Below are 27,623 nucleotides of genomic sequence, written 5' to 3' on the forward strand. Positions count from 1 at the left end.
GATTTGAGCTCATGGTGCATGTGTTTGAGGAAATATTCCTTGTATTCCTCCCTTTAAAGCCCAGATGGTTGAATGCTCCCACTTGCATTGTCTTTGTCCTTTGCGTCATTATTATTCCCATTTTACATATAGGGAAACTGAGGGCGACTTGCCATATGCTGAATGTATTTGAATGAGATGGGATTAGAACCCAGATCCATGGGCTTTTCCCATCCACAAAACACCAGTCCTTATTTATCTCCCCGCCCCCCCAATGCTCTGGCTATCAAGATCTGCTTTAAAGGATGTTGGTGAGGTAGGAAAGCCCTCACTTCTGCCTTTACATGGAGAGTTTAGAGGAGATGATGGACAAGCACAAAGTTGCACTGACAGATTCTTTTGCCTCCCCAGTTCCAGTTTAAATTGGCCCCAGGAACTCTGTGTTTGTGTGCGGAGGGAGGGGGGGCATAACAGTCACTTGGAGAGAGCAGCACCGTCGTGGCAGAGCTCCTGGGGGCTGTAGTTTCTCCACTCCTCTTTCCACAAAAAGGATGTGGACAAAACTGAGAGGGTGCAGAAGTGAGCGATGAGGATGATCAGGGGTCTGGAGACTGAGCCCTATGAGGAAAGGCTGAGGGCCTTGGGAATGTTTAGTTTGGGGAAGTGGAGATTGAGTGGGGACATGATTGCTCTTTTTAAACATTTGAAAGGCTGTCATTTGTTTCAGTTGGCAGCAGAGGGTAGGACGCGAAGCAACGGGATTAAATTACGTGCAGAAAGATACCGGCTGGATATTAGGAAAAACTTTTTCCCCGGTCAGAGTAGTTCAAAGGTCGAATCAGTTGCCTAGGGAGGTGGTGAGCTCCCCCTCACTGGCAGTTTTCAAGAAAAGGCTCGATGAATACTTGTCAGGGATGCTTTAGGCTCATCCTGCTTTGGGCAGGGGGTTGGACTAGAAGGTCGGTATGGCCCCTTCCAACTCTGTGATTCTGTGATATGCTGGGGACCGGAAGCAGCCAGATAGTGCTGTCTCTTTGCAGACAGAAGATGGGGTCCCCAAGGCAAAGCTGTGGGAAAGGGGGAGGGGCAGGCAGCAATCTATTTAGGCTTGGAAAATGGAGCTGCTGCTGGGGACATTGGCAGCAAAGGTTAGATAAAACAACCCACACAAAGTTGTGCCTCCCCCCACCCCCAGTCTGGTGTGTGTGCTTATCCTTGCTCAGTCCAAGGGGATCCTGTCTTTTTGGAAAGTCTGAGCCAGGCAGTTGGGAGGCCAAGGACAACTGGGGCGGCCTCCTCTGGGTTCCTGGCAAGTTCCTCTGATGCCCCTGGCAGCCTCAACTGGCCAAGAGAGCCATGGGAGGGTGATAAAAACTTCAAGCACACAGGGCTCCCTCACCTCCCAATTTTTCTCAGGATTAAATCTCTTCAATTAATCTCAGTCTCTGGTCTCCCTGTGACAGAGTTATCCTGTTGGGATAGTTACTTTTTTTGGATAGCAATGAAAAAAATGCAGATGGAATTTTTAAAGAAATTGTGGAATGCTTTTTAATACAACGTTTTACTCACTCAAAATGTAAAAACAGCCTTAAAGTTTTCCATTTGAATTCTGGGCAGCACTGAAAAAGATTGCTATCAAATATATATTAGGAATGAGTGAATTGAATGAAGACAGCACGGAATGCAGTATTTTGTAGCTCACCTTTGCTTCAGTATCGGGTATATCTGCAGTTCTGCTTGTAGAAAACATTTTTACTTACGTAAACACAGGGAGGACGCGTTCCAATATACTGTGTTGTTTTCTAGACAGAATCTCCCTTTGCGTAATTTGCACAAAGTTTTGGTAAGTAAAGAGGCACAATGGATGTACACATGGAATTCTTTGAAACCCAACAGTTTGAATGACGAATTAGATCTGTCTTGCTTTTTATAGTATGCATGTGACACTTTATTTGGATATTACATCCTGTATAGTTGTGAGTTACCTTTAAAGTTCAGTACATGGTGTATGTGTAACCTTTAAATTTCTGCCTGTTACGAACGGTCCTTGCATGAAGACACCGTGTTTGATTCATTGAATTGAAGGTGCTATGAATGATTAACTGTATCAATTTGGTAAGACTGTTTTTAAATGCTCTTATTTATTATGGAATCAATATTATAATGCATTATAATAGTCAAGTTTTGATGTTACTATAGCATGGATCCAGGTGGCCAGATTGGCTGTATCAAGATAAGAAGCCATTTTCCAGGCTAGAGTGAGACTGAAGTAAGCGTTTTTTGCGGCTGCCTTAACTCGTTTTTCTAGTAGTAATGCTGGATCCACTATAATCCCTAGACTCTTAACTGAGTCTGCAATGGTCAAACGAACTCCATTGAAAGTGGAGAATACAATGTCTTTCAAGATCTTTTACTTCCCAACAAGTATCACTTCAGTCTTGTCTGGCTTCAATTTTAATTAGTTATTTTTCAGTCATTTCACTACGGCTGTCAGGCAGCGATCTAAGATTTCCACTGCATCCTGTGGGGGCCACATTTGGGGGAGGGCTGCCTGGGGGAGAGGAAACAGCACCAAGGTCAATTCAAGGCGACACCATTTCCCAGCCATGGGCCATCCGTCGTGCCTGTGGCCCCCAAAGGCCCAGGCGTGCGACACGGGGTGTGTGCGGTACCTGGAGAGCTGCTGCCTGGTGAGGGCGGGCTGTTCTCCTTATCAAGATTGTCCTCCGTGCTGCTTCCAGAGGCGGCCTCGTTCTCATCTGCAAATGAGACAACATTCTTAGACCTCACTTTGGCTTGCTGGCAGAGGACATGGCATTACTGAATGCTTCCCCCCCCCCCATGCACGTGGGCATCGGGGGGTTCTGCATGTAGGAAAACTAATGTCAAGGAGAAAACTGTGCTTTCCCAAGAGCCATCTCTCAAAGAGCCAGTTCTCTGTGTGCTGCCATTTAAAAATCATACAGAGGGAGAGACTGTCAGCCATGCCATCTCCCCCCACCTAAAATGGCATAGCATTTTTACCATTCAAAGCTGAAACTTGCTAGCAGAGGCCACATCTAACCTCTCCCCTCCCCTACACACCAGAAATTCAAGACTTGCCATTACTTGCAAAAGCCATATTGGAATGAAATGGCTGATTTACTCCTGACTCTCAAACAAACATGGAGTGATGGTCTCCTCCTTAAGATGCAGTGGGTCAGGAAGAGAGAAAAAGTTTTATTGGCCAGAATAACAATGGGGTGGTATTCTCAGAAGCACAGCATGGGAGATGAAGGAAAGACAGGAAGCACATAATAGTAATGAATGGAAAACAGCCAGAGCACCCCTGTCCCCGAGAATCCCAGGGTTTTTGGCCTGCCCCACAGAGTGGCTGGCGCCCTTGCTCACCCCCCACCACCACGACCCCCTGCCAGGGAATGCCTGGCCTGTGCTTGCAGCGGATTCTCAGCGCAGTCCCCAAGAATCCCAGGCTCATCCCATTGCCCGATTTCCCCCCTGCCACGCACCTGTTCCCGCCAGTCCACTCAGGGTCGCTTCTGGATCTCCACCATTGTCCAAGAGATTATCGTCCTTGAAGCCACTGTGCCCTGGCAACAGAAAGAGGACCAGCCTCGTCATATGTTATCTTTTGTTTACCCGGCCGAATCACCACCCCCATAACAACTGCGTTTGGACCCAGCCTCCCACCTACCCGATGGAAAAGGGGTCGATGTCCTTAGATGGTCCGCATTGATGGTGATGAGGTCATGGCTGAGAAGCTCCTCCGAGCCCTCCTGAAGCTCCAGAGGCCCTTCCTGCGCCCTGCCCTCCACCTCCAGCACAATACTTCTCGCCAGCCGCTTGGGGTTAACACTTGCATCCCCACTCAAAATGCTGTCCAGCTCCCTGAAGTAGGGACAGGTTGTTGGCGCGTTCCCAGAATGGCCGTTGTGCGCCATCACCTTCTTGTACTCCAGCCGCATGGTTTTGGTCTTGGAGCGGCACTCTGTAGCCGACTGCTTGTGGCCCCTCTCAGCCATCTGCCTCGAGATTTTTTGGAAGTAGTCCAGGTTCCTATGGGTGCTTCAGAGAGCTTCCTGTATCTTCTCCTCCCCCCAGAAGTGTAGCGGATCCATTATCTCTCTATGCCGCCAGAACACCCCCCGCTTCCCAGCCACATCCCCTCCGCCGGCCATGCTGCTCCCGACAAGCCGATATTGCACAAGCACAAGCGTGTGTGCCTGTGCCTGTGTGCTGTGATTTCTCGGCAACCGAGATTGCCCCCCCCCCCAAACGCCCCTCCAATCGTCGCACAAGTATGCAGGGCAAAGGTCAGCAATACCTCTCAGGGTTGGATTCTCTGAGGGTGACAAAATGGCAGCCGATAGTAAAGCCTCAAGTGCGCATTTCAGGAGGGCCACACCAATGCAATTGCGCACATGCGGAAAATGAATCCCAAAAAAACTTGGCCACGCGTCCTGATGCTGATTATGCATCTGTGCGCATTTGCGCAGTTCTATGTTCGAAGACGCGCAACTGCGCAAATGGCGCCAGTTTAAAAAAAAAAAGGCGATATTGTGGCCGGCCACCCGGCAAAGGAAGTCTGGAAAGGGGAGTGCCTCTCCGCCACGACGAATTGTCATGAAGTGGCCAAACCCGCCATACCACGTTCACACCGTCCGCTTTTATAGCGCAACCGAGCGCCATGGACCGCAGGTAAGCCGGGACGGGAAATTGCGGGTTTTTACGAGTGCTGACGCTGAAAAAGCGAAAGCACTCACTTTATTTGTGCCCATCTGGAATCGGCCCTGGACAGCGAGATATAAAGTTGGGTGTCATCTGCATATTGATGACATCCCACTCCATAGCTGCAAATCAGTTCTCGTAAAGGTTTTAGGTAGAGGTTGAATAATATGGGAGATAAGATTGCACCCTGTGGAACCTCACAGGATAGTTCCCATTCTGGAGATAGATGATCTCCGACGGCAACCTTTTGAGTCCCTTCCATGAGAAACGATTTAAACCAGTCCAGGGCACATCCTTTGATGTCCGCTTCTGTTTCTAGACACCTCAACAGGATGGCATGGTCTACCATGTCAAAGGCTGCAGACAGATCCAGGAAGAGCAATAAGGAGGCGTGGCCTTTGTCTATATTTAGATGGAGATCATCCACTAACGCTACTAGAGCTGTCTCTGTCCCACACCCTGGTCTGAAACCTGACCGGAAAGGGTCCAGAGCGCTAGAGTTATCCAAGAAGCTCTGGAGCTGGTCAGCTACTGCCCTCTCAATCACTTTGCCCAGAAAGGGCAGATTACAGACTGGACGATAATTGGCCACATCACTTTTGTCTAAGGAAGGTTTCTTAATTAGTGGACGGATGACTGCCTGTTTGAACTGCCGGGGAAAGCTGCTCTGAGTGAGCGATTGATTTACAATAGACCTTAGTGGTTCACTTATGTGATCTTTACTTGATTTTAATTGCCAAGATGGGCAAGGATCAAGCACACAAGTAGGGGCTTTCATAGATGCCAGGATCCTGTCAAGGTCTGTCATTGTAATTGGTTCAAAGCACTCCAAATATAGGCCAGATAGTGCATTAAGCATTTCTTTTATCTCATTTGCATTGCAGCTAGCATCTAAATTAGAGCGTATTCAAGCTATTTTATCTGCAACCAGATAAACTAGTCAGTTAAGCCAGCCCTCTGATCCCCTGGGACACAAGCACCCAGCAGTTCCTTTCAGGAGAACAGGTTGGGATAGATGGGCCTCTGCCCTCCTCCAGGGTTAAATTAGAGTAAGTTTGTGAGTAAAGCCAAGTCTCTGGTCTCTTGCATGCCACCGGTCCAGAAACCTGCTCCAGCAGGATTGCAAGTAAACCAATCAAATAACACTAAAAGAGTGAAACGCACCTATTGGCTGGCTGTACTTCCTCTCAAGAGATCATGTTGGCTTCCATAGGTCCCACACTCATCTTAAGAATATCAAGCTGGGGTACATGAACCCTGCAAGTTAGACCAGTGCTATTATTCAACAATCTTTTCCTAAGAAAAACATGATAGGTTACATAGTTCTCAGCTCCTCTCAGGAGATCAGGTTGGGATGGATCCCAGCTGCTGACATAACCCGCTCCTGACCTCCAGTACCAGCCTCAACACTTTCCCATTCAAGCCCATTTCTCGGCTATACAGACTGGTCCAGGCATGTGACTCCCCACATCTCACGGGGGTTCCAGGATGGAGCTCCAGAGCTTATGGCCCGTGGATGCTTCCACTGACATAGGCAAGATAGAATGCAGTCTCTGATTGTGATGTCATATGGGACTTAAGCCACCCTGTGCTCATCTGGAGAACAGTTTTGCCCACAAACGTCTGGCTAATGTCGGCTGGTGTGGGCCAAAGGACATGACACTCTGTGGCAGGTGATTTCTGTATCTGTGTTAAGACTGTACTTCTAAGAATATGGTTGTAATGTATTGCTGAGAGAGAGAGAGAAGGAAGCCATTCAACAGAAGGGGAGCAGAGGGTGTTGCAGTTTCCTGAGTGCTTTGAGGGGTAAAATGAATGTGACTGAGATGTTGGATCATTGACAGCCTGTAGAAAGGAAATGTGTGCAGGCAACTGGAATTTGAACCAGGGCTACACAGGAAGGAAATAGATCCAGAGGAGTTAGCCGTGTTAGTCTGTAGTAGCAAAATAGTAAAGAGTCCAGTAGCACCTTTAAGACTAATCAACTTATTTTACCATAAACTTTTGAGAGCCACAACTCTCTTTGTCAGGAAGGAAAGAGCTGGTAGAATCACAGAATCTTAGGGACAAAGAGCTGGAATTGATATCAAGAGTCATCTGAACCTAGGCTGGTCACGAGAGGGAGGGAAGGAAGAGTTACATCAGCGCTTAGTTCTAGTAGCCCCTTCTTAAACAACCAGGGTAAGGCCAATCGCAACCTTGGGGTCAGGTAGCAATTTTCCCCAGGCCAGTTTGGCTAGGGATCCTGATGGTGTTTTGCCATCTTCTGAGCATGCAGTAAGGGTCACAGTGTGGGGGTGGGTGGGGGGAGGAGTAGCTGTGAAATTCCTGCAATTTGCAGGGGGTTAGACTAGTTGACCCGGGAGGTCCCTTCCAACCCTATGATTCTATCTAGTCCAACCCCCTGCACAATGCAAGAAATTCACAGCTACTCCCTCCCTCCCCGAGTGACCCCCGTTTGATGCCCAAAGGAAGGCAAAAAGCCTCCAGGATCGCTGGCCATCTAGCCTGGATGAAAATTCCTTCTTATCAGCATGGCTCTGGGCACATATGAAAGGGTCATAAGAGCATAGCACGAGCTCGTCCCTTACTCTCCTCCCTCTCATGATCTGCCTAAATTCATATTACGTTATAGAATCAGCACTGCTGACAGATGGCTGTTTAGCCTCTGCTTAAATACCTCCAAAGAAGGAGAGCCCACCACCTCCCAAGGAAGCCTGTTCCACTGAGGGACCGCTCTCACTGTCAGGAAGTCCTTCCTACTGTTTAGCCAAGAACTCTTCTGCTTTAATTTTAACCCTCTGGTTCTGCTCCAACCCTCTGGGGCAAGAGAAAACTCCTCTCCACCTTCTTTGTGACGGCCTTTCAACAGCCATCTCATCCGAACGATGATCAAAGAAACAGGCATAGGGAAAAAGGAATAAACTGGGGGGGGGGGCTCTTCAGGCTGCTGCTTCCTCCCGAGGGGCCCATTTCTTTTTGTGTGTCCTTTTGAAAAAAGTGTGAGGAATATGTGTGTGTCAACCCTATGACGAAAAGATGTCAAAATGTCCTATCACTTAGCCTAGTCTTGCAGGGCACCTCTTGCTAATTTCCTGGAAATGTTTTGTTGCCAGGGGAGAAACATTTATGTATGCCTGCATTTCATTTTAGGATCTGCTTTGTCTGCAAGAGAGTAAGCTATAAGAAGAACCGTGTCTGCACCCGTCCTTTAAGAGGAGACGAGCACCATGGAGCAAGGGAGCGGCCACGGCAGAAAGACAAAAGAGAGGCGCAGCGGGAGGAGCTGAATGAAAACGGTGAGAGGAACGATCCGCTGCCTCTCCTAGGGACTGAATTACTTGCCCAGAAGGGGCAGGTGAAGGGAACAGGGTTTCCAGCTGTTGGCTGGCAGCCAGTAAGAGGCTTGGGGCTGGTGAAAGAGATAGATGGGAATGGCGTTGTGTATCATTTCCAAACAAAAAAATAACAGAAGTGATGTCACTACATCGCTGTAGGAATAGCTGCAGAAATCAAGGGATTCCTAGAGCATCACGCAAGGTGGTGACATCATTTCCCATTTATTGGCCAGAAATGACCTTGTAGGCCTTGTATGCCATTCCTTTCCCCAGTTTACTCTCTCTTATCATTAGAGCAACGGCAAGGGCTGGGCGGGAGGAGGGACGGGTACAAAGAAGGGCAGGAGGTTCCGCACCAAAGGGAGAGTGACTCTTGGATGATGGGGCCTTCCTGGAGAAGAGTAAAGGGACCACCAGGTGCTCGTCCTCCTGCTTTCCAAAGGAGCTTGCTCCACCATGATAAGGCGCCTATGAGAAGAGCACCTGCTCCACTTGTGAGACAAGAAGAAGGAGCCTCTCTGTTGGTGCCAACCCTCCTCCTTGCTCTGAGTAGGCAGGCTGCTTCCCGTCGGCATGCCGGATATCCCCAGCCCCTCCAGTTCCTTCCCAGCCTCGTTCCAGCAGCACATGGCAGTGGGCAGCTCTGGCTCTCAGTGCTTCTGCGGCCTGTCCTTGTCTCTTCAGGTTTTCCCCTGGCTCTGGAACATTTTTCGTTTTTCTGATCTACCTGATCTCTTGCTTAGATCCCTAACCCTGCCCTCCGCCTTTGTTAGTCCCTAAAAAGAAATACGCACTCACACCCCGGATTTCCCTCAGGCACAGGGAGCCCAGCCCTCTCTTATCACATATGGTAGATTCCAGAGCCCTTGCTTTTGAGTCAAAGGTTGGGGAAAGGGGAGTTTAAGGAAAAAAAGGTCTTAAAAGGACAGGTGCTTTACATACTGTTACCCTCTGCCTCTCCCTTGCCTTTATCGAGCACAAGGGGATCGGATAAAGGAAAAGCGCTCTCAACAGTCCAGGAAGCGTCTCCTGAGAGCTCTGGCTGGTGATCCCAGACCCTCCTTAAAGCTCGGCGTCTCTCTGGCAAACGACAGCATGTGGCTGAACACTCTCTCTCTCTCTCTCTCTCTCAACCTATCACTTCCAGTATTTCCAAATCCTCTTTCCTTTTCAAGAAGATTTTGAGGAGGCAGTGAGAACAGAATGGCTGCTGCCTCTGGGGGAGCCTTAATATCTGGAATGGTTGTCTCTGGTGATGGGATAGCTCCTTGAAGGGCCCCATAGATGAGAGGAATGACCAGTCTCTCTCTTTTCCTCTCTACCAATCTCCCGAGGCTTTCCTGCTGGTTCATCCATTATCCCTCTCTGGATCTGGGGATTGTTGTTGTTCAGAAAACTTTTCCATGTCCCTTGGAGTTTCTAATGGGCCTCCAAAATTGTTCCCAAAATCCTACTTTGGAGGTATTTCATCTGGGAATGTTCATCAATACAACCTCTTAGTGAGTTTCCACTCTTCCCGTAACACATAGTGATAGAGTGGAGTGCAAGTGGAGTGCAAGTGAACAGGGAGGAATACGTGTGAGTCTGTTCACTTGCCATTCAAGTGTAATTCGTCACTTCTAGCTTGGCCCTCAGAAGTCTGACAAATTGTTAGTGTGTTATGTTTAGAATTGCGTGTTTTTTCTTGTTCTCTATGTTTGTTGTTGTGCATAGTTTATAATTTAAATACAGAAAATTTTAATACCAAAAAGAAGTCTGACAAATTCTGAAGGGTCATTCATCCAACCTCTCCTTGCTGGCTCTGAGTGGGTACTAAGTTGTCCTGGAGGGCAGTATATAAATCAAACATTATGTTATTATAGAAGCACCACCAATAGCAGACATAAGACATTTCAGCAGGCCTCTAATCTAGTCCAGGCTTCAAAGCTAAAAATGCTTCCAAAGTAAAAAGAGATAAATACAGTAAAAGTCCAATTAAAATCATTAGTCAAATAAAAAGTAAAAACTCTTCATAAAAGCTGCAAAAATTAGCACAAAGAAATGTTTCCCAATAGATAAAAGTTTGAAGATAAAATGCTTGATGAGCAAACAAACTAGCAGCAGCTTGCTCTATAGCTCCCTCTCAGGGTGTGTTGGGGAGTCAGAAAAATACAGTCTTCCCAAAACTTAAAACTTAGTAGTAGAAAGAAACAGCAGGGGTTACCCAATTTGATTGGCACTACATAAAATCCATATCCTGAACTGTTTTTTTTTAAAAGTCCCGCTATGAATCTCTCTAATCCCCTTTGAAAGCCTCCCGTGCTTATGACCATCACTACATCCACCACACTGAATTCCATAGTTTAATTACTTATTGAATAAGAAATATTTTCTCTTCTCCATCCCAAATCTATTTCCCAGCAACTTCATTAGGTGCCTCCAAGGCCCAGTATTACAGAAGAGGGAGAAAATGCTCTCTCTATCCATTTTGTCTACCCTATGCATATTTTTATAAATCTCTAATAATAATAATAACAACAACATTGGATTTATATACGGCCCTTCAGGACAACTCAATGCTCACTCTGAGTGGTTTACAATGTCATTATTATCTCCACAACAACAATCACCCTGTGAGGTGGGTGGGGCTGAGAGAGCTCCGAGAGAGCTGTGACTGACCCAAGGATACCCAGCTGGTTTCAAGCCGAGGAGTGGGGAGTCAAACCCGGCTCTCCAGATTAGAGTCCCGCGCTCTTGACCCATAGACCAAACTGGTTCTCTATCACGTCTCCTCTTACCTATCTTTTTTCTAGACCAAAAGGCTGCAGCCTCTTCAGCCTTTCCTCTTCAGAAATCTGCTCCAACCCGTAAATCATCTTGGTTTGTTTAGTCACTTCATTTATGGCCTGCCGTTCTCCCCAGTAGTGACTCGCAGCTGCTCACATCACAACAAGTAGATTAGGCAGAAAGTGTGTGACTGGCCCAAGGCCACTCAGCAAACTTCCGTGGCGGAGTAGGGATTCAGGCCGGGGCCTCCAGATCCTAGTCCGGTGCCCTAACCACTACACCGCACGGGCTCTCTGGGAGCCTAGGACTTGTGCACACCTAGTGAAGTTACTGGGAAGACAAAACAAGTGATTGAATTGTGGAATTCATTGGTGGTGGATGATGTTAAAGCCCCTAGCAGAGATAGCATTAAAGGAGGATTAGACAAGTCCAGGGCAGAAAAGACCGTCAGTGGCTGCTTCCTGCATTGGCTAAATGGGCTCTCCAGCGTACCTCTGAAGGCCAGCAGGTGGGGGGAAGCAGTGAGGACAGGCGGCGTTGACCTCTGAGCCCTCCAGGGCATCTTGTCAGGGAAACAAGACGCTGGATGCTGATTTGCTGGGATAATTCATACATCCTTTTGCTTTCTGAAATCACTCGAATTGCATGATCACTTAGTATTTAGTGGTTACAGAGGCAAGCAAACAGCCACAACTCTGATTTTTATGTGAATTTCTTCTATCCATTTTCAGAACCAACAAACTAACCTACTGACTTTTTAAACACTTCCTATGAACAAACGTATGTGTCTGTAATAAAAATAAATAGAATTTAGAGAGGTATAGCTTCTCAGTTCACTGCTATAGAATTTGCTCTTTTTTAATACCAGAATCCAAGGTTTGCTTTTTCAACTTGAGGAATCTCAGGGAAGAAAACAGCCTGTCTCTAGTTGGGGTGTCAGCTGACAACTTGCGTGCCTTGGCAGAGACCAAGAGGACGGGGGTCCTGCAAGCCATCTGCAAGTATCGCCAGAGCATCCACAAGGTACAAATCCTTCCAGGCGTCTGCTCCTTTGATCGTCTGCTCATTGCTGCTCTCAGGCGAACAGGGGGCTTGATGAAAAGTCGCCTCTGGAGTCAGCTGCCTGTGCTTGATGGGCTACTTGGGACCACTCACACACTCTCAGCCTAGCCCAACTCACAACACTGTTGTCAGGATAAATGGAGGAGAGGAGACTGATGTTAGCTGCTTGGGGTCTCCCTTGGGAAGAAAAGCAGGGTATAAATGAAATAAGTAAAACAAGGTGGTGAAATTGCTCTGCTTTTTAGCTTCTAGGACATCAGTCTCCAATGTTTTTGAGGCTGTGGAATTTTAAGGCAGGAGGGTGGATACCACAACAAGAGGTGGCGCCAAGCACACACATGTGCACAAGCTAACAGGGGAAGATGGGTATGTAAATACACACAGAGCAAAGAAGCTCAAAGGGGGAAAGAAACGATACAACACACACAGAACGGAGACGATCAAGGGGGGAAAGGATGCTCCCCTGCTTGGCTGCTCCTTAGCAGCCACCATCTCACAGCTGATCCATGTGTACTGTTTACTGGATCCTGGATCCCTCTCCAGAGTGGTGGGGAGGATCCAAACGAAAAGCCACAGAAACTTCACGGCTGGACTACTGCAATGCACTCTATGCAGGCTTCCCTTCAAAGTCAGCTCAGACACTCTGGCTGGCGCAGAACACGGCAGCCCGATTATGATCAGGAGCTTCAGTCTTCAACCAGTTTACCCCTCAGTTACTATTCAGTTCAAGGTTTTGGCCATTCCATACAAAGCTCCCCCTGCGCTCCACTACGGCAGCTTGGCTCGTCTGAACGGTGCCTTCTGCAAGTATCACCCTGCATGAGCGCAGAATCAATAGCTGCCCATCCGTGTGTCCCACCTTATGGAATGGCCTGCCTGAAGAGGTCAGGAAAGGCCCTGTCCTTCTGGTTTTCTGCAAATGAAGCAAAACTGAATTATTCAGGAGGGCTTCCTTACACAGGCAACAGGAAATGGTTCAGAGACATGCTTTGGTACAGGGACCGCAGACTAGACTATACTGTAGATGAAGATACAATCCTACTGGGTAATTTAACAGGATGCATCAAATTATTAATGTTTTGTTTGAGCAATGTTTCATCTCTGTATTCCTGTATTTGAATTGATGCTTCTTTATACTCTGTTGTATTAACACAGAGAATCACTTCACATGATGTGGACACAATAGTTGTGTTGATGTTGATGGAGCCCAAAATGGCACTTCCCTTTTTAGCTATCGCATCACACTGCTGACTCATGGCCAGAGTATGTACTGGTCATGTAGATAAGCTCTTACCGGGTAGTTTCCACATTGTTTAATATGTCACATTCAAATTACTTATGTTTGTTTTCAGCGATGTTTCATTGCTGTATTCAGGTATGTGAATTTATGCTTCTTTTCAAGGCCCTGTTCAGATGAGCAAAGCTACCATGGTAGAACATAAAGAGAGAAGTGGTCTAAACCTGACACAGTAAACAACACAGAAACTACCCAGTAGACTCATACTTACAAACAAATAGTACATAGTAGTCTAGTCTATAGGCCCTAACCCTTTCCCAGCACGTCTCTTTGAAACGACTTCCTTACAGTACAGCCCTCCTATCAGAGTAAAAAAGCACTGTTGAATAATTCAGTGGCTGGGCCAAAATGGTTCTGAAGTGGCCCAGGCAGTGTTCGGAATATTTCTTCTGCCATGTTTGCACTGCATCTGACATCCAGATCAGAGACTATTCATGATATTTTATCAGCAAAAAGCTTTGCAAAGGTGTCACAGCTCATTGTCTGTTCTTGAGTCACAGAAACATAGAGCTGGAAGGAATTCCAAGGGTCACCCAATCCAAATGCCACACAATGCAGGAAACACTCAGCTTCCTCCTCAGGTAAAGGTTCAGATTTAGGAACATGTTGAGATTCCCTAAACAAGTGGGATGGTCATTAAACCGGGGTGCAGAGAAATCATGTTTCTTGGCTGTTATCACCACCAGCACTTCACAGGTCTTTCAATGGGCTGTATACCATGCTCTGTCAGATTCAGGGTGAGGTGTCCACCAGTGTCTCTCTAGGCATCTTCAAGCCCTCTTTAGGTCAGCCAGCTCCATAGTAAACCATGGGGCTGGCTTCCACCCCAAGGGCTGGAGAGGTCAATGAGGCGCAATTTTTTCAATGGCTCCAAGGAGTGTCATGATCCAGCCTAAACAGAAAATTGTTTTTAGAATTCTAAAATCCCCTAGAGCACTTTGAGCACCAGCACGATCCATGAGCCTCTGTGGCTGGACTATTTTAACGGTCCCTCTTTTTTTCAGGGGGTCAGGGCCAAATTTAGCCTTGTCTTCTGTACATAATGGTCAGACAATGGTTCTGCCCGAATCTCCAATCTCAAAAAAAGACTTCCCCTCAAAGGCACAATACAAAAGATGAAGTCTAAGGTGTAGCCTCTTTCACATGTCGGGCCCATCACTATTTGTGAGAGGCCCAGGCAAGGCCCAATCCTGGGCTGGCCCTGGCGAGGAACGTTCAGCATGGATGTTGAAGTCACCCAGAACAGTCAGTCTAGGTGACTCGAGCACCATATCTGAGAGTACCTCTGGCAACTCAGAAAGGGTGTTTACTGGGAACAAGTCAGCTAGTGAACAAGCAGAACGCCTAATCTGTCCTCAGTTCCCAAGGTAAGGGGCATACAGTCAATGCCGGCTGGAGTTTGCACCAGAAGTCTGCAGAATTTAAAGGGCTCATGGCGAATAATAGCAAATCCATTTTCTTAAAAAGAAGGGGCCCTCGTCTGTCATAGTGTATTATTTTTGTGACCTGTCGAAAGAGAAGATGCAAGCTCATTTCAGAACTGCAGTGAAAAAACCACTTCGATGTATTGTCGAAGGCTTTCACGGCCGGAGAACGATGGTTGTTGTGGGTTTTCCGGGCTGTATTGCCGTGGTCTTGGCATTGTAGTTCCTGACGTTTCGCCAGCAGCTGTGGCTGGCATCTTCAGAGGTGTAGCACCAAAAGACAGAGATCTCTCAGTGTCACAGTGACACTGTGACGAAGTGGCCAAGACCACGGCAATACAGCCCGGAAAACCCACAACAACCAAAAAAACACTTCATTTGCCATGTAACTTTGAATGTATCCAAGGCTGAGATTTGGGGCTTCTCCCCACTAGCATTAAACACACTTATGTCCATTTCCTTTTCCATCTCCTCCTTTTCTGCAGATCTCTCCAAGGCACAGACTGCGCATTAATGAGATCCTGCAGGCTGTGATCAGGTCAGCCAGCAGCATAGACTACAGACTGGCTAATGTCATCATCAAGCTGGCCTCTGAGGATATGCTGAGGACAACAGTAAGAGCCCTGATGACGAAAAAGACACTACATACCTACCTACACACAGAGAGAAAGAGAGAGCGTGTGCATACTAGGCAGGCATCGGAAGGTGTGTGCCTGGACCTTCACATGCCTGCATACACGTACCAATACTTGTGTACTCAAGACACACAAGGGGGGGGAATCATGTCCCCAAGCCACTAGTTGCACATCCACAGGGCTAGTGCGCCCATTGAGGCCAGGTAGGCGGTGGCCTCAGGGTGCGGGGTGCCAGAGGGGGCGCCGGAGGAGGCGCGGGGGGCGGGAGCACGCACCACAGAGCTGCAGCCTCCTAGCCCTCCCGCCCCACACCACCACCGCCAGCACACGCCCCCGGCCGGGCACAGCAGAGAGGGAGAGCTGGGAGGCCACCTGCACACCATCCCAGCCGCTTGCCGCAGCAATCGGGCTGGCGGCATGCATGCGCCCATGATGACATCTCACATGATGTCATCACGCAGGCCAGTGCGTGTGTGTGCACGCGTGCACACAGGGGCACCCAGCCTACCAGCTGGCCGCAAACACCAAAAACCCTGGCGCCGCTGCTGCACATCCCTGGCTTACAGATAATTTGGTATTATGATTAATTGGAGTATTGTTTACATACTCTGAACGTTGCCACGGCTGATGTGCTGTGGACGTTGCTCAGCAGGTCATGCCGAAGAAGCTGTGCCAAGACAGAGCTTATGTTATGCTCTTTCTCTCCTCCTCTCACTTTTCCACGAGCTGGACAGCTCTCGTCTACTCTCCAGCCCTTCCTCCCCTTCCTTCCACCTACTACTGTACAGTTACAAGTGGCTGGACATTTTCCGTTCTCAGTATTGTTGCAAAAGGGAAGGCAAGGATCTGGAAAGGAAGGAGAGGTGAGAAAAAGAAGGGTGCAAAGGGCAGGAGCTGTTGTTGTGGCTGGCTGGCTTGCAACCCACTTCCAGAGGCTTTGCAACCTACTTTTGGGCCCTGACTCTCAGGCTTCGGGTAATTCAAATCTAAGCAGGCCCCATCTTCTCTGTGTACCTTGGTAAGTGCAGACAAAGTTAGGCTTTGAGGCACATGCAGGCAGACCACCATGACACCGTTTTCATAAAAGGAAAAAAACTTACTTGTATTTGTAGTTGTTGATCATGAAAAGAAAAACATAACTGAGGAGGACATTTCCTTAACCACTAGTGAGCAATGAAAAACTAAAATAAGCAATAAATGTAATCCTAGCTACTCACTGCTAATGAAGAGAGAGGAAATGTGATAACTGAAGGGTTAATCTCTTATTTTGTATGAGATATATTGAACTGGGTAGGGGGGGCAGGGTTAGAAATCATTATTAATCTTGAGCACATGAAGCTGCTATACTGAGTGAGACGTTTGGCCTCCTCGGACTGGCCCTGCCTCTCCAGGGTCTCGGGCAAGGGTCTTTCACTTCAACTCCCACTTCAACTCCTTTCAACTAAAGACATTGGGGATCGAACCTGGGAACGTGTGTTGGAAGAGGAGGATCCAGCACCGTCCCTCTCCTCAGGTTTCAGAGGGAGACAAACCAAAGAGTTGGAAAGGTAGAGAAGTCAGGCCACTCTGTTTACTGTTTACTGCTCTGGCTGTCCTATGATATGCAGATCGCTATTCTCTGGATTTCCTCCTCCCGACTTCCTCCCTCTCTCTCCTTCTCTCTTCCTGGCTTTGTTCCCGGCAACACCGCTCTCCTTCTCCTCCCTCCCTCCTTAGTTAGGCTCTGTCTCTCCTCCTTTCCTATCAGATTATGGAGTTCCTGCAATAAAGAACTCTTATTGCTTTTCTCCTTTGCTTCCATGAAAGACAACTGTGAGGTATGTAAAGGAGGACAGCTGGCCACTGTCACCTCTTAATTTCTTCTTATATGAGATATTCCCCCCCCCTTTGCTGCACAGGATCTCCGAGACCTGTACCAGGACGCGGCTGGTGATATCCTGGTGGCCCTCTGGAATCACTTCCCTGCCGAAGTGCTGGCCAAGCTCCTGGAGGGGTTCCAAGGCAGGCTGCTTCCATACCGCAGCATTCTCTGTGTGTTGGGCAAACTGGCAAATCAAGGTACGTGACAGCCTTTGGGATGGATTGGAGGTTTGCGCCCCAGAATTAAAAATGTAACCTGGACAGGAAGGTCTTTTAGCCACTATAGAAAGGAATGGGAAAAAAGCCATTCCATGAGTCAGTAGATGAAACTTTCAAGCCTTGTGCACATGTAATGATAAATGTCCTGGTTTCGGAGACACGACGGGGCATGTGCCTCTGTGTAAAATGATATAAGAGCCCTGCTGAACCAAACCAGGGTCCATCTAGCCAAGCATCCTTTTACACAGCAGCCAACCAGTTGTTGTGGAGGGCCAAGCGGGCATGGAGGCCAAGGCCTCTCACCTTGATGTTGTCTCCTCACACTGGTATTCCGAGGTTTGCTGACCCTGAAGATGAAGGTTCCCTTAACTCACCATGGCTCGGACCCTTTGATGGACCTCTCCCCCACAACTCTTTCTAACCCCCTTTTAAAGCTGTCGATGCTCCCGGCCGTCACTGCACTAAAATACAAAATTGGCAAACCAAGAGGATTAGGGGGTTGGAGGAAAGGCTAGGGAAGCCGAGACTTTACTGTCTAGAAAAAAGACAGCTAAGGACAGACAAGATACATAATGTATGTGCCATCAAGTGACAGGCAACTTATGGTAACCCCCGGAAGAGGCTTTTAAGGAGGCGAGAAGCAGAGATGGTTTGCGATTGCCTTCCTCTGCAGAGTCTTCCCTGGTAGTCCCCCTGCAAGTACTGGCCCTGTTTAGCTTCTGAGATCTTACCAGATCAGGCTACACCACACTGTTCCACATCCCAGAGACATGATATAGGTTTATAAAATTACGTGTGGGATGGAGAGAGAGAACTTTTCCTCCCTCTGCCATAATACTAGAACACAGGGGCACCCAATGACATTTTGGGGAAATATGTTCTGGACAGACCAAAATCCTTCTTTCCTCAACAACTAATTAAACTACAGAATTCACCACTAACTGAAGTTAAGTGATGGCCAAGAGCACAGATAGCTTTGAAAGGAGGTTAGATTGATTCATGATGGAGAGGTCCATCAATGGGTACTGGCCATGGGAGTGGACAGGGCCGAATCCCACAATTCCATTACTTGTTGAGTGAAGTGTACTGCCTTTTTTCCTGTCCTGAATCGCCCACCAACTTCATTGGGTGCCCTTGAGTTTCACTATGATGGGGAAGGGAGAAAAAGTTCTCTCTGCCACTTCCTCCACACCAGGCTTGGTTGGCTGGTCTGTGAGACAGGATGGTGGACGAGATGGACCACCGGCCTGATCCAGGAAGGCCTTTCTCACGTTCTTAGAGGGCAAGTTTGGTGTAGTGGTTAACAGAAGCAGGACACTAATCTGGAGAGCCAGGTTTGATCCCCCACTCCTCTACTCGAAGCCAGCTGGGTGACCGTGGGCCAGTCACAGCTCTCTCAGAGCTCTCTCAGCCCCACCCACCTCACATGGTGATTGTTGTTGTGGGGATAATAATGACACACTTTGTAAACTGCTCTGAGTGTGGCATTAAGTTGTCCCGAAGAGCAGCGTATAAATCAAATGTTGTTGTTGTTATATGATTATAGAATGCCATCAACGCATGTGGCGCTTTTCAGCATACTATGAAAGAGAAAAAGAAAGGCCCATGTTCTAAGGACCCATAAGAATATATGAGAATAACAACACTTTTATTTCCTGTGCAGCATTTTCAGAGAGCGACTCCTCAAAGCTAGATGTGTGGGAGAGAAAATTGGTGGAGGTAAGGTGAGAGCTCTTCCTCTTCCGTTTTGGTTGTCTAGAAAAAGTGCAGGACTGTTTTTCCTGGCTGACTTGACTGCCTGTGTTTTTCCAAATCCCAACAAATTAAATTGTTACTATGAGATGGCTTAAGTCAATAAAAGAAGCCAGGTCCTCCAGTTTGCAGGATCTGAGCAAGTCTTTTAATGACAGGATATTTTGGAGGTCTCTCATTTATAGGGTTGTGGTAGGTCAGAGGCGACTTGACAGCACATAACACACATGTGGTGTAGGGACACTAGGAAGTCTGACTTTGACCCAAACTAACAAGGAACATTTTAATTTACCTGTGCTGTTTGCACCCAGGAAACTAAGGCAGGCGGGCAGGTGGGCTGGGAGGCAAGAGCCAAGCACGAATAGCACTACCGGAGCTTGTTCTCCCACAACAGCCCAAGCTGAACTGAGCTGTTTCTAGGAGTGAGTGCCTACAGCCACCACTGGCGCCAGGGTTTCTGGCGCCCGCAGCCACCCCCACTGTGTGCGCGCACATAGTGCGCGCGCCCCTGGACCGCATGATGACGTCACCACGTGATGATGTCATCATGCAGCAAAGCTGGGCCCATTGGCTGGGGCGGCACGCAGAAGCTGCCTGCGCTCTGCACGCCGCCCCAGCCGCCTGCCATGCCTGGCCCACGGCTGCTGCACCCAGCCGGGGACATATGGCAGCAGCGGTGGTGGCAGCATGGGGCTGGCCAGCTGTGGGCTGGGCATGCCAGCTCCGTGGTGCGAGCCTCCGCCCCCGTTACCCCCCCGGCGCCCCAGCACCCACGGCACCCGCCTCACCGCCTCAATGGTGGCGCCGGCCCTGCCTGCAGCTGTAGCCATGGCCTGGTCTGCAGGCGCTTACAACAGGACCTTAGTCATCATCTGGCAAAGCCTTGTGGTAGATCCAGGTGTCCAGATGCCTCCTGGTCAGAGGAGAAGCCCCAGGCAACTAGCTAAGTGCCCCACCATCTGAGGCGAGACTCTGCCCAGGTTCGTTGCCTTCTCTGCTCCTGGAGTTCCGGGGACAACTGTGGGATCTCTGGCCATGGGCTGCTCTTCTCCATGGGCCCCCTTCCTGCTCCACAGCCTCCTGGGCTTCTGGTCGGGGGACCACAGCTGGCCGCAAGGCCCCTGCTGGCACTGGGGGGGTGTCAGAGGACCAAGAATCCTGGGGGCCTGTCATGGTTTTGCCCTCCATGAGACTTATTATCACCATGATGTTATCCCAGACAAAGCTCTTTTGGGGAGAGAGACCCAGTAGTTAGGAGTGAGGGCGTGGGGTAAAACCTGTACCAGATTACTCATATCTGTTGAAAGCCTGTTTCCACCCAAAGGAGAGATGCAAATTCTGCGACAGAACATATTCTTGGACAGAAAAAAGTAAAGTCCCAGCAATGTGTAACTTTTCTAAAACGATTCTCTACGTTTATTGGAATAGAGCAATAAAAGGGTGGGGGGGTGTACAATCATGGCTTCCGGGTGGAAAAGCAGGAGTTCGTTCACACCAGTTCCCCTTCTAGGCGAGGCTTCTGTGTCACGGGATCCTCCCCACTCTCTGACGTCGGGTTTTCAGGTCCCATCTGGGTTTGCAGAACTCTATGCTGTAGCAATGGCATAGATTTGGCTCTCTGCGTGAGGACTGAAATACAGTGGCATTTAAATATCCTGCCCAGGGGAAGCAGCTGGATAGTCTGGGAAAAGGGGGAAGAAGTAATGAAGAAAAGGTGTTGCTCGTTCAGCTAGGGGAGATGGCAGCTATGATGCCCTGCTGGGCCGTTTGGTGGGCCGCCGTTGGGTGGGGGGTGGCTCAGCTCCTTGAATCCACCTTGGCCGGAGACAGGGCAGGCGTCTGCAGGGTCTTCATTTGTCTCTTGACAGTTTGTGGAGAGGTTGTTGATCGATATCACAGACAGAACTTGTTGCGAGGAGCTCCTTCACAAGCTGCTGAAAGGCGACGAGGTTGACCAGAGCCGCTCTGTGGAGAAGGTCAGTGGAAGAGTGACGAGTGTTCTGGCGTGAGTGCAGACCTGCCCATGGAAGCTCGCTGGGCGAACTCGGGTCAGTGACATGCACTCAGCCTAATCTACCCCACAGAGTTGTTGTGAGGATAAAACGGGGCAGAGAATTAGCCAGTTTGGTGCAGTGGTTAAGAGCGGTGGGACTCTAATCTGGAGAACTGGCTTTGATTCCCCACTCCTCCAAGTGAAGCCAGCTGGGTGACCTGGGGTCAGTCACAGCTTCTCTGAAGCTCTCTCAGCCCCACCCACCTCGCAGGGCAATTGTTGTGTGGATAATAATAACATACTTTGTAAACCACTCTGAGTGGGCATTAAGATGTCCTGAAGGGCGGTATATAAATCAAATGTTATTATATAAGCTGCTTTGGGCCTTTAGTGGAGAAGTGCATCAGCAGAGAGAAAGATGAAATAATAAATGAAATTGCCTTTGAACACTGAAGACTCATCGCCAAGGAAACAACTTCTAGTATCTGGAGGAAGGGATTCCAAATATTTATTTTATTTATAAAATTTAAAATAGTTTTTTTTAGAAGATGTTTGTGCCTCCTCTCTAGGGAAACCTACTTGAGGCAGGTTACAAAAGCAATGTAATAAAACTTTAAAAGTTGTAAATTAAAACCCAGCATTAAAAGCCTCTCCAGAAAACAATACAAATAATTGAACAACTTAAAACGAATAACAGTTTTCAGGCTGAAAGGGCAATATAAAAATTTGACCGTCTTACTTAAAAGGCTTGGTAAACAGAAATGTTTTGGCCTGGGGCCTAAAAGAGAGTCGTGTCGTTGCCAGTCAACCTTCAAGGGGAAGGCCATTCCATAGGAGAGATGCTGCTACTGAAAGAGCCCCGCCTCTGGCTGCCCCCCCACCTCGCCTCTGACAGTGGGGGCATGAAGAGTGGGGCTAGAGAAGAGCTGGAGAGCACAGGAGGTGCCTGAATTGTGCCCAGGATTGACGGATCAGCACTTTGGATTGCGCCTGGAAACAAATGGGCAGCCACTGAAGATTAGAGGTGCCATCCCCTGCTGCGGGTGGGAGATCCCCCACCCAGCCACCTCCACTCACCTGCCAGTGGGGGGAAGGCACCTTGGGGGAGAGGCATGCATGCAGAGTGCACACACACACTCCCTCGTGGCGCCGGAAAATGCAATCATTTTCTGGCATGATGGGGAAACTATGGGTCTCATCGGGGAGGGATTCATCAAAAATCGCCCCCAAACGTAGGAGTTTGAGGATCATGACCCCTCGTTTCCCTGTCACACTGGAAGATAACATTGTCTTCCAGCATCCTGGGGGAGAGTGCGAGTGAGAGAGTACCCTGCTGTCCCCACCCTACCATCCCCTGCCCTCCCATTCGTACCTTGGGGGACCTGGAAACCCTAGAGCAGATCAGTCAGCACAGATAGGATCCCTTTATCCTGCCCCAAGAGGAACCTGGACTCTGAATTTTGGACCAGTGGAAGTTTGCTAGCCTGCAAAGAAGAGTAATGATCACCTACACAGAGGATGGGCTCCTCAGTCCTAGACATCTCCCCTTAATCATGTGGCACATAGCAAACAGGTATATCACCTAAAGTTGTGGAGTTGGCAGGTGGCCATCCGGCACAAGGAGCCCCTTCAGTGGACACCCAAGATCTGATTCTCGTATGAATAAATATCTGACTACGTAAAAGGGTAAGCGAGTTCGAGATGATTCACCCATTTATCCTGGCGCAGGCACAGTCCTGGAAAGCCTCCGCAACCTCAGAAGGGCCTGCAGGTCGGCTCCGCCCTCCCCAGCCTCAATTGGGCCGGGCTGGTGTGGGGCATGCCTGGCTGGCCTGTGCTCCCCTCCTCGCCTTAATCTGTGGTGGAGAGAAAGCAGGAGCATGGCAGATAGTTCCATCCCCTTGGAGGCCAAGTCTACCACCCACAGCTGTGCAAGGCCAGTAGACCTGGCCTCTGGCCCTGTGGCGGCCATGTCTACTCACTATGGCTTCACAAGGTGAGTAGACCTGGCCTTTGGACTCATGGAGGCCAGGTCTACTTGTCATAGACTTGCAGGGCAGGTAGACCTGGCCTCCATCCTCTCAAAAGCCAAGCCAATGGGGGGCAGGGTTGATGGTGCAGCGCACTCCCGCATACCACAGTAGGATAATTTCAGCCCAAAGCAGGCCCAATTTTACCCACTGCAGAGTGCTTTCCACCCCTTCCCACAGGCAGCACTCCCAAGCTCCACAGCCACCCAATTCAGCCCGAATCGGGGCCAAATCAGGCGGCTGCAGGGTACCGGAGCCCTCCAGGGCCCTTTCTGCCCCCACCCGGCAGTGGTCTCAGGCTCCACAGTGGCTGGAATCAGGCCCGGGATTGGCTGGCGGAGGGATGGGCCCACCCACCTACCAAGCCCTCCGCAGCCTGATTGGGGTGAGGAGGCGGCAGGAGGGACAGGCCTGACTCCCAGCCCCTCCCCAACATGATCGTCTGGTGCTGCTGCCCTTCCCAAGCCCAGATCAGGGCACTGGGGAGGGATCCATGCCAGGCCCAGCTGCCCCGCCCTCTCCTCAACCAGATTGGGACATGGCGGAGGCAGCAATGCCTGCCCCACCTGCCCTGCCCTTTCTAGAGCCCGTTGTATTTTCCCCCACAATGGGCTTTGTTGTTAGTAATAAATACGCTGCTTTTAACGTGCTGATTTGTTTACTTGTAACAGTGGGGGGAGGGGGAGACTTGCTGACAATGTTGCATACTTAATGGGCAGTAAGGGATTAGAAGTGTGGGGCCAACATGCCCCTTCTCCTGTGTGGGCCCTGCCTGCCTGCTCAGGCCCTGCTTTGTGACCCCCACTGTCAGAAGTCCACTCGGTGGTTAAGTCACACGGGACAGGACAGGCTCTTCATTCTGCCTCTCTGTTGCATGCATGGCATACCTTCTAACGTGCTTTAAAGGGAAGTCTGAATGAAATCTGACATCTAGAAAAGAATTCAGGTCAACATGCAACACTCCCCCACCCTTTCACACCTAATGTCACCTCTTGGTCTTCTTGAGCCTTTGTTTGTTCTATAGATAGCAATATGGTCTCTTAGGCCTTTCTTCTTCCCACAGGTCTTCCTCTATCAATATTACGGTGCCATAATACGTGTTTCTGATAACTCTCAGTTAGTCCAAGAGCACCTCTGCAAAATCTTGGCATTATCTCACAGAGGACCAACAGAAATGAAGGTGAGAGGGTGCAGCTGCCGTTACGTCTGGGCGCACAATTTGGAAATAAACTTCTCACATTGTAGCTTTTTCTTTCCTGCTCCCATTTGGAAATGGCAGAGGTAATAGGTCAGGATGTGGCTAAGATGTTCCCGAGGCTGGGAGTTGCATGCTGCCCCGGGGGTGGGGGTGGGGGGTGGGGAATGCGGGCACTCCCATTGGGGAAGAGTAGCAGCATGTAGGGCCCTTCACCTTGAAGGAGGTTGTCTTCTCTGTGCATTTCAGAATTCGTATATATGCTGAAACAATTTGGAGTGCCCCATCCTCCAGACCAGTCTGAATACCAGTCTGCAAAACGGCTGCTAATGGATAAAGAAAGTACTGGGTGGAGAGGAGAGGAAGTGTAAGCTGGTTATGCTACAGGAAATCTGCAACTTGTGCATTAGCCATGACTTGATTTGCTGCTTGCCTGTGCTGTAAGAAACCCCCTGGGGACGCTGTTCCACAACTGGCCCTCTCTCGTGTTCCCGCCAGGCGAGCTGCTTTGGTTGAGAGGGCAGTCAGGAGGGCCCCTCCCTGTGATATTAGTTCCCAGGCAGGAACATATGGGGGCATACAGGGTCCCAGGGCCGGATCCAGGGTTGCCAGCGCCCAGGGCAACCCAGGTCCAGCACTGCTCCTGGCACTGCATGATGACGTCACTTCTGTGACATCATCATGCAGGGGCCCAGAAGCGTGCCGCCTGCGTGACAAACTGGCCACCCTGGCGCAGGGTGCGCCATGGAGCTGGCGGCGGCAGTGCAGGTGGCTGAGTGGAGAGCTGGGAGGCCACCAGTGCAGTTCGCCTACCCTGCTGATGGGCCGGCCGGCTTGCCACGCGCTCCCTGTCCTGCACACGTGGCAAGCTAGCCGCCCCATCGGCGGGGCAGGCAAATGGCGCGGGCGGCCTCCCAGCCCTCTGCGCTGCCCCCACCAGCTCCAGCGTGCTCCTGGTGACTGGCAGCTATGCCCGGCGCCCCCTCTGAACGTGCCAGGGGCAGCCTACCCCCCTGCCCCCCCGTCAATCCAGCCCTGCGGGGTGCTTTGTTCAGCCCGACTGGCAGTAAAGATCCACTAAAAAGAGGGAATAATTTAACCTAGTCCTTCGTGGTCTGGAAGGGATTTAGGGGGCTTTGATGATGAAATGTGCTGGGGGGTCTGTAGACAAAGTATCACAAGCACTAGGAGACCCACTTTACAGGATTTTTAAAAAACTGTTGCTGCAAAAACAGTCTTGTGGTACCTTAAAGACTAACACAATTCTTGTGACAAAAGCTGTGATGGCCAGAACGCTCTTGGCCCAATGCATGAAGGGGTCTCCTAGCTGAGTAAGTATACATTCTCAAGGTATACATACTCAAGGTATACATACTCAAGGTATACATACTCAAGGTTACGAAGCAGTTCTCACGGCTCCTAAGAGAAACCCTGGTCTGAGAGGATATACTCCCCTTTCCAGACTCACGCTCTCTGCTGACCATACTTAGCTGTCATACACCGGACCAACAGGGCTCCGCCCCTGAAACTTTAAGACACAATATATTGATCAGACTGCAAGGTGCCGCAAAACCTTTTGTTAATTTTAAAAGACTTGCCTAGGAATTTAGACTTAAAGGAATGGTGGAATGACCGAAGGTTTTTGATGAATGTTATCAGTGAGCCTGTTTTTGATGGCTAAGAGTATTGTTTAATGAAATGCATAACATGTTTGTATTTACAGCCTTCTCTTCCTGAGACATTACTGAGGGTTAGCCACCTTAGATATCACTATAAAAAGAGTTACTTTTTAAAGGCCTTAAGTGTTAGAATGTCCAAATGACACTTCCTAATCCCGTTGCCACTTGCTGGTTGCTCCTAGGGAATTGCTTCCGCGGTAGGCTTAGCTGCATCTCGTCATCTCGATGAGGTTTTGCAAGCATTGGAGGATTTCAGCAAAACAATTTCTGCCGAAGAGACACCTGTTACTAGAACAAGCCAGGTATAACTCTCACAGACTGCATTTGAACTCAGGCTACAGCATAAATATTAGTCATCATGATACTACGAGATGTGGGAGGGGGTGTTTTTGCATATTTATATCTCTTTTTTGGATATTTGAGTAACACTTGACAGTTCAGAGTTAAAGTTGCTTTAAATCTGTTCTTGCAAGAATAGATGCCTGACTTCTTGTGTCTGTTCTTCTCCACCAGTGGAGGACACTATCCTTCTCCTTCTCCTTCTTGCAATATAATGTATTTTTATTTGCAAAAGAAATAGCTTCGGAACTGTGGGGGGAAATAGCACAGGGGGAGTCCCCCTCCCAGTTTTTACTGCTCCATGTGCACAGAATACTGGATATGGTGCTGCAAAAACAGAGACCCCCCCTCCCCACTCCTTTGCAAAATGGTTTGAGGGGGGAGGGAGGAGCCCTTCCTCCCCCCTGCAGTGGCATTCTGAGGCCATTTGGGCTGTCTGTTTTTTTAACAGCCATTCCCCACAGCTGCTGTATGGATTCAGGAGCCTGAGTCGGGTCTGGAGAACCTGGACCCAATCCTTTAAAAACTTGCACGTGTACCTTAACCCTTGGTGTACTGTTTAACAGGAACAATGGTGACTCTTTTCTGGGCCCCTGATTTCAGTGGGAGAGTGAAACACACTTATTTCCCCCCCCCCCCACTAACGTAAGTATGGCAGAAGGGCTTGGCATGATCTGGTCTGTGCCCAAAAGACATCCTTAGTTAATAATGCCAAGCCTCCCTGGGGACTTTGAAGCTCACCTGGTTCTTCAGAGCTGGTGCTTCACATAGCGCCAGTTGCCCTGCCCTACTCTGCTTTCCGTCACTGCTGACTACGGAGCATATCAACACCGGCTGAGAAGGTACACGACAAGGGACATCTGTTGTCACTGCTGTCTCGTGCTAGATGACAGTGGCTGGGAAACCGAAATAGCAAGGGAACACTGGAAGGGTTTGGGGAGGGGCCTCCTTGCCGCCAACACCAAACAGGCCTTTTTATTCTTTGGCAACGTGTGTGCTTAAAAAGGCTTTTCAGGTGACTTCAAAGGGGCTGCTTCTTTGGGACAATATCAATTTCTTAACACTTTTGTTTGTTTCCCCCCCTCCAGTACTACTGCTGGAACACCCTCTTGCTCTGCTATGGCCGCCTGGCACTGGGGATCAAAGACGAAGTTCTCCCTAGAGTGGAACTTATCATGGCCAAAATGATCGAGTATTTCACAATCAACCCATTGGTACTGTAAAATTCTGTCTTTGCACCAAAATTAGCTTGGCGTGTTGTAAATCAATAGGTTTCCCCCCCTTATCTCCTAGCTTGGGCAAGCAAAGTGCACGAATACTATAGTCA

At 49.2% G+C, this 27,623-nt stretch overlaps 1 protein-coding gene across 1 annotated transcript in view; it reads left to right on the plus strand.

The window, feature by feature from the left end:
* Window positions 1–6,363: 6,363 nt before the first annotated feature.
* The window catches only part of LOC129336913 (maestro heat-like repeat family member 5), a 120,279-nt gene continuing 99,019 nt past the window's right edge, over window positions 6,364–27,623 (plus strand). Inside the window, exons 1-10 of the mRNA XM_054990329.1 lie at window positions 6,364–6,380; window positions 7,924–8,006; window positions 11,680–11,834; window positions 15,080–15,208; window positions 17,128–17,287; window positions 18,972–19,027; window positions 20,929–21,036; window positions 24,147–24,263; window positions 26,140–26,259; window positions 27,385–27,510. Of these exons, the coding sequence (XP_054846304.1) occupies window positions 6,364–6,380; window positions 7,924–8,006; window positions 11,680–11,834; window positions 15,080–15,208; window positions 17,128–17,287; window positions 18,972–19,027; window positions 20,929–21,036; window positions 24,147–24,263; window positions 26,140–26,259; window positions 27,385–27,510 (1,071 nt within the window). The remainder of the gene's footprint in view (window positions 6,381–7,923; window positions 8,007–11,679; window positions 11,835–15,079; window positions 15,209–17,127; window positions 17,288–18,971; window positions 19,028–20,928; window positions 21,037–24,146; window positions 24,264–26,139; window positions 26,260–27,384; window positions 27,511–27,623) is intronic.

Source organism: Eublepharis macularius, chromosome 10, assembly GCF_028583425.1.
Source record: "Eublepharis macularius isolate TG4126 chromosome 10, MPM_Emac_v1.0, whole genome shotgun sequence".
Lineage (NCBI taxonomy): Eukaryota > Metazoa > Chordata > Lepidosauria > Squamata > Eublepharidae > Eublepharis > Eublepharis macularius.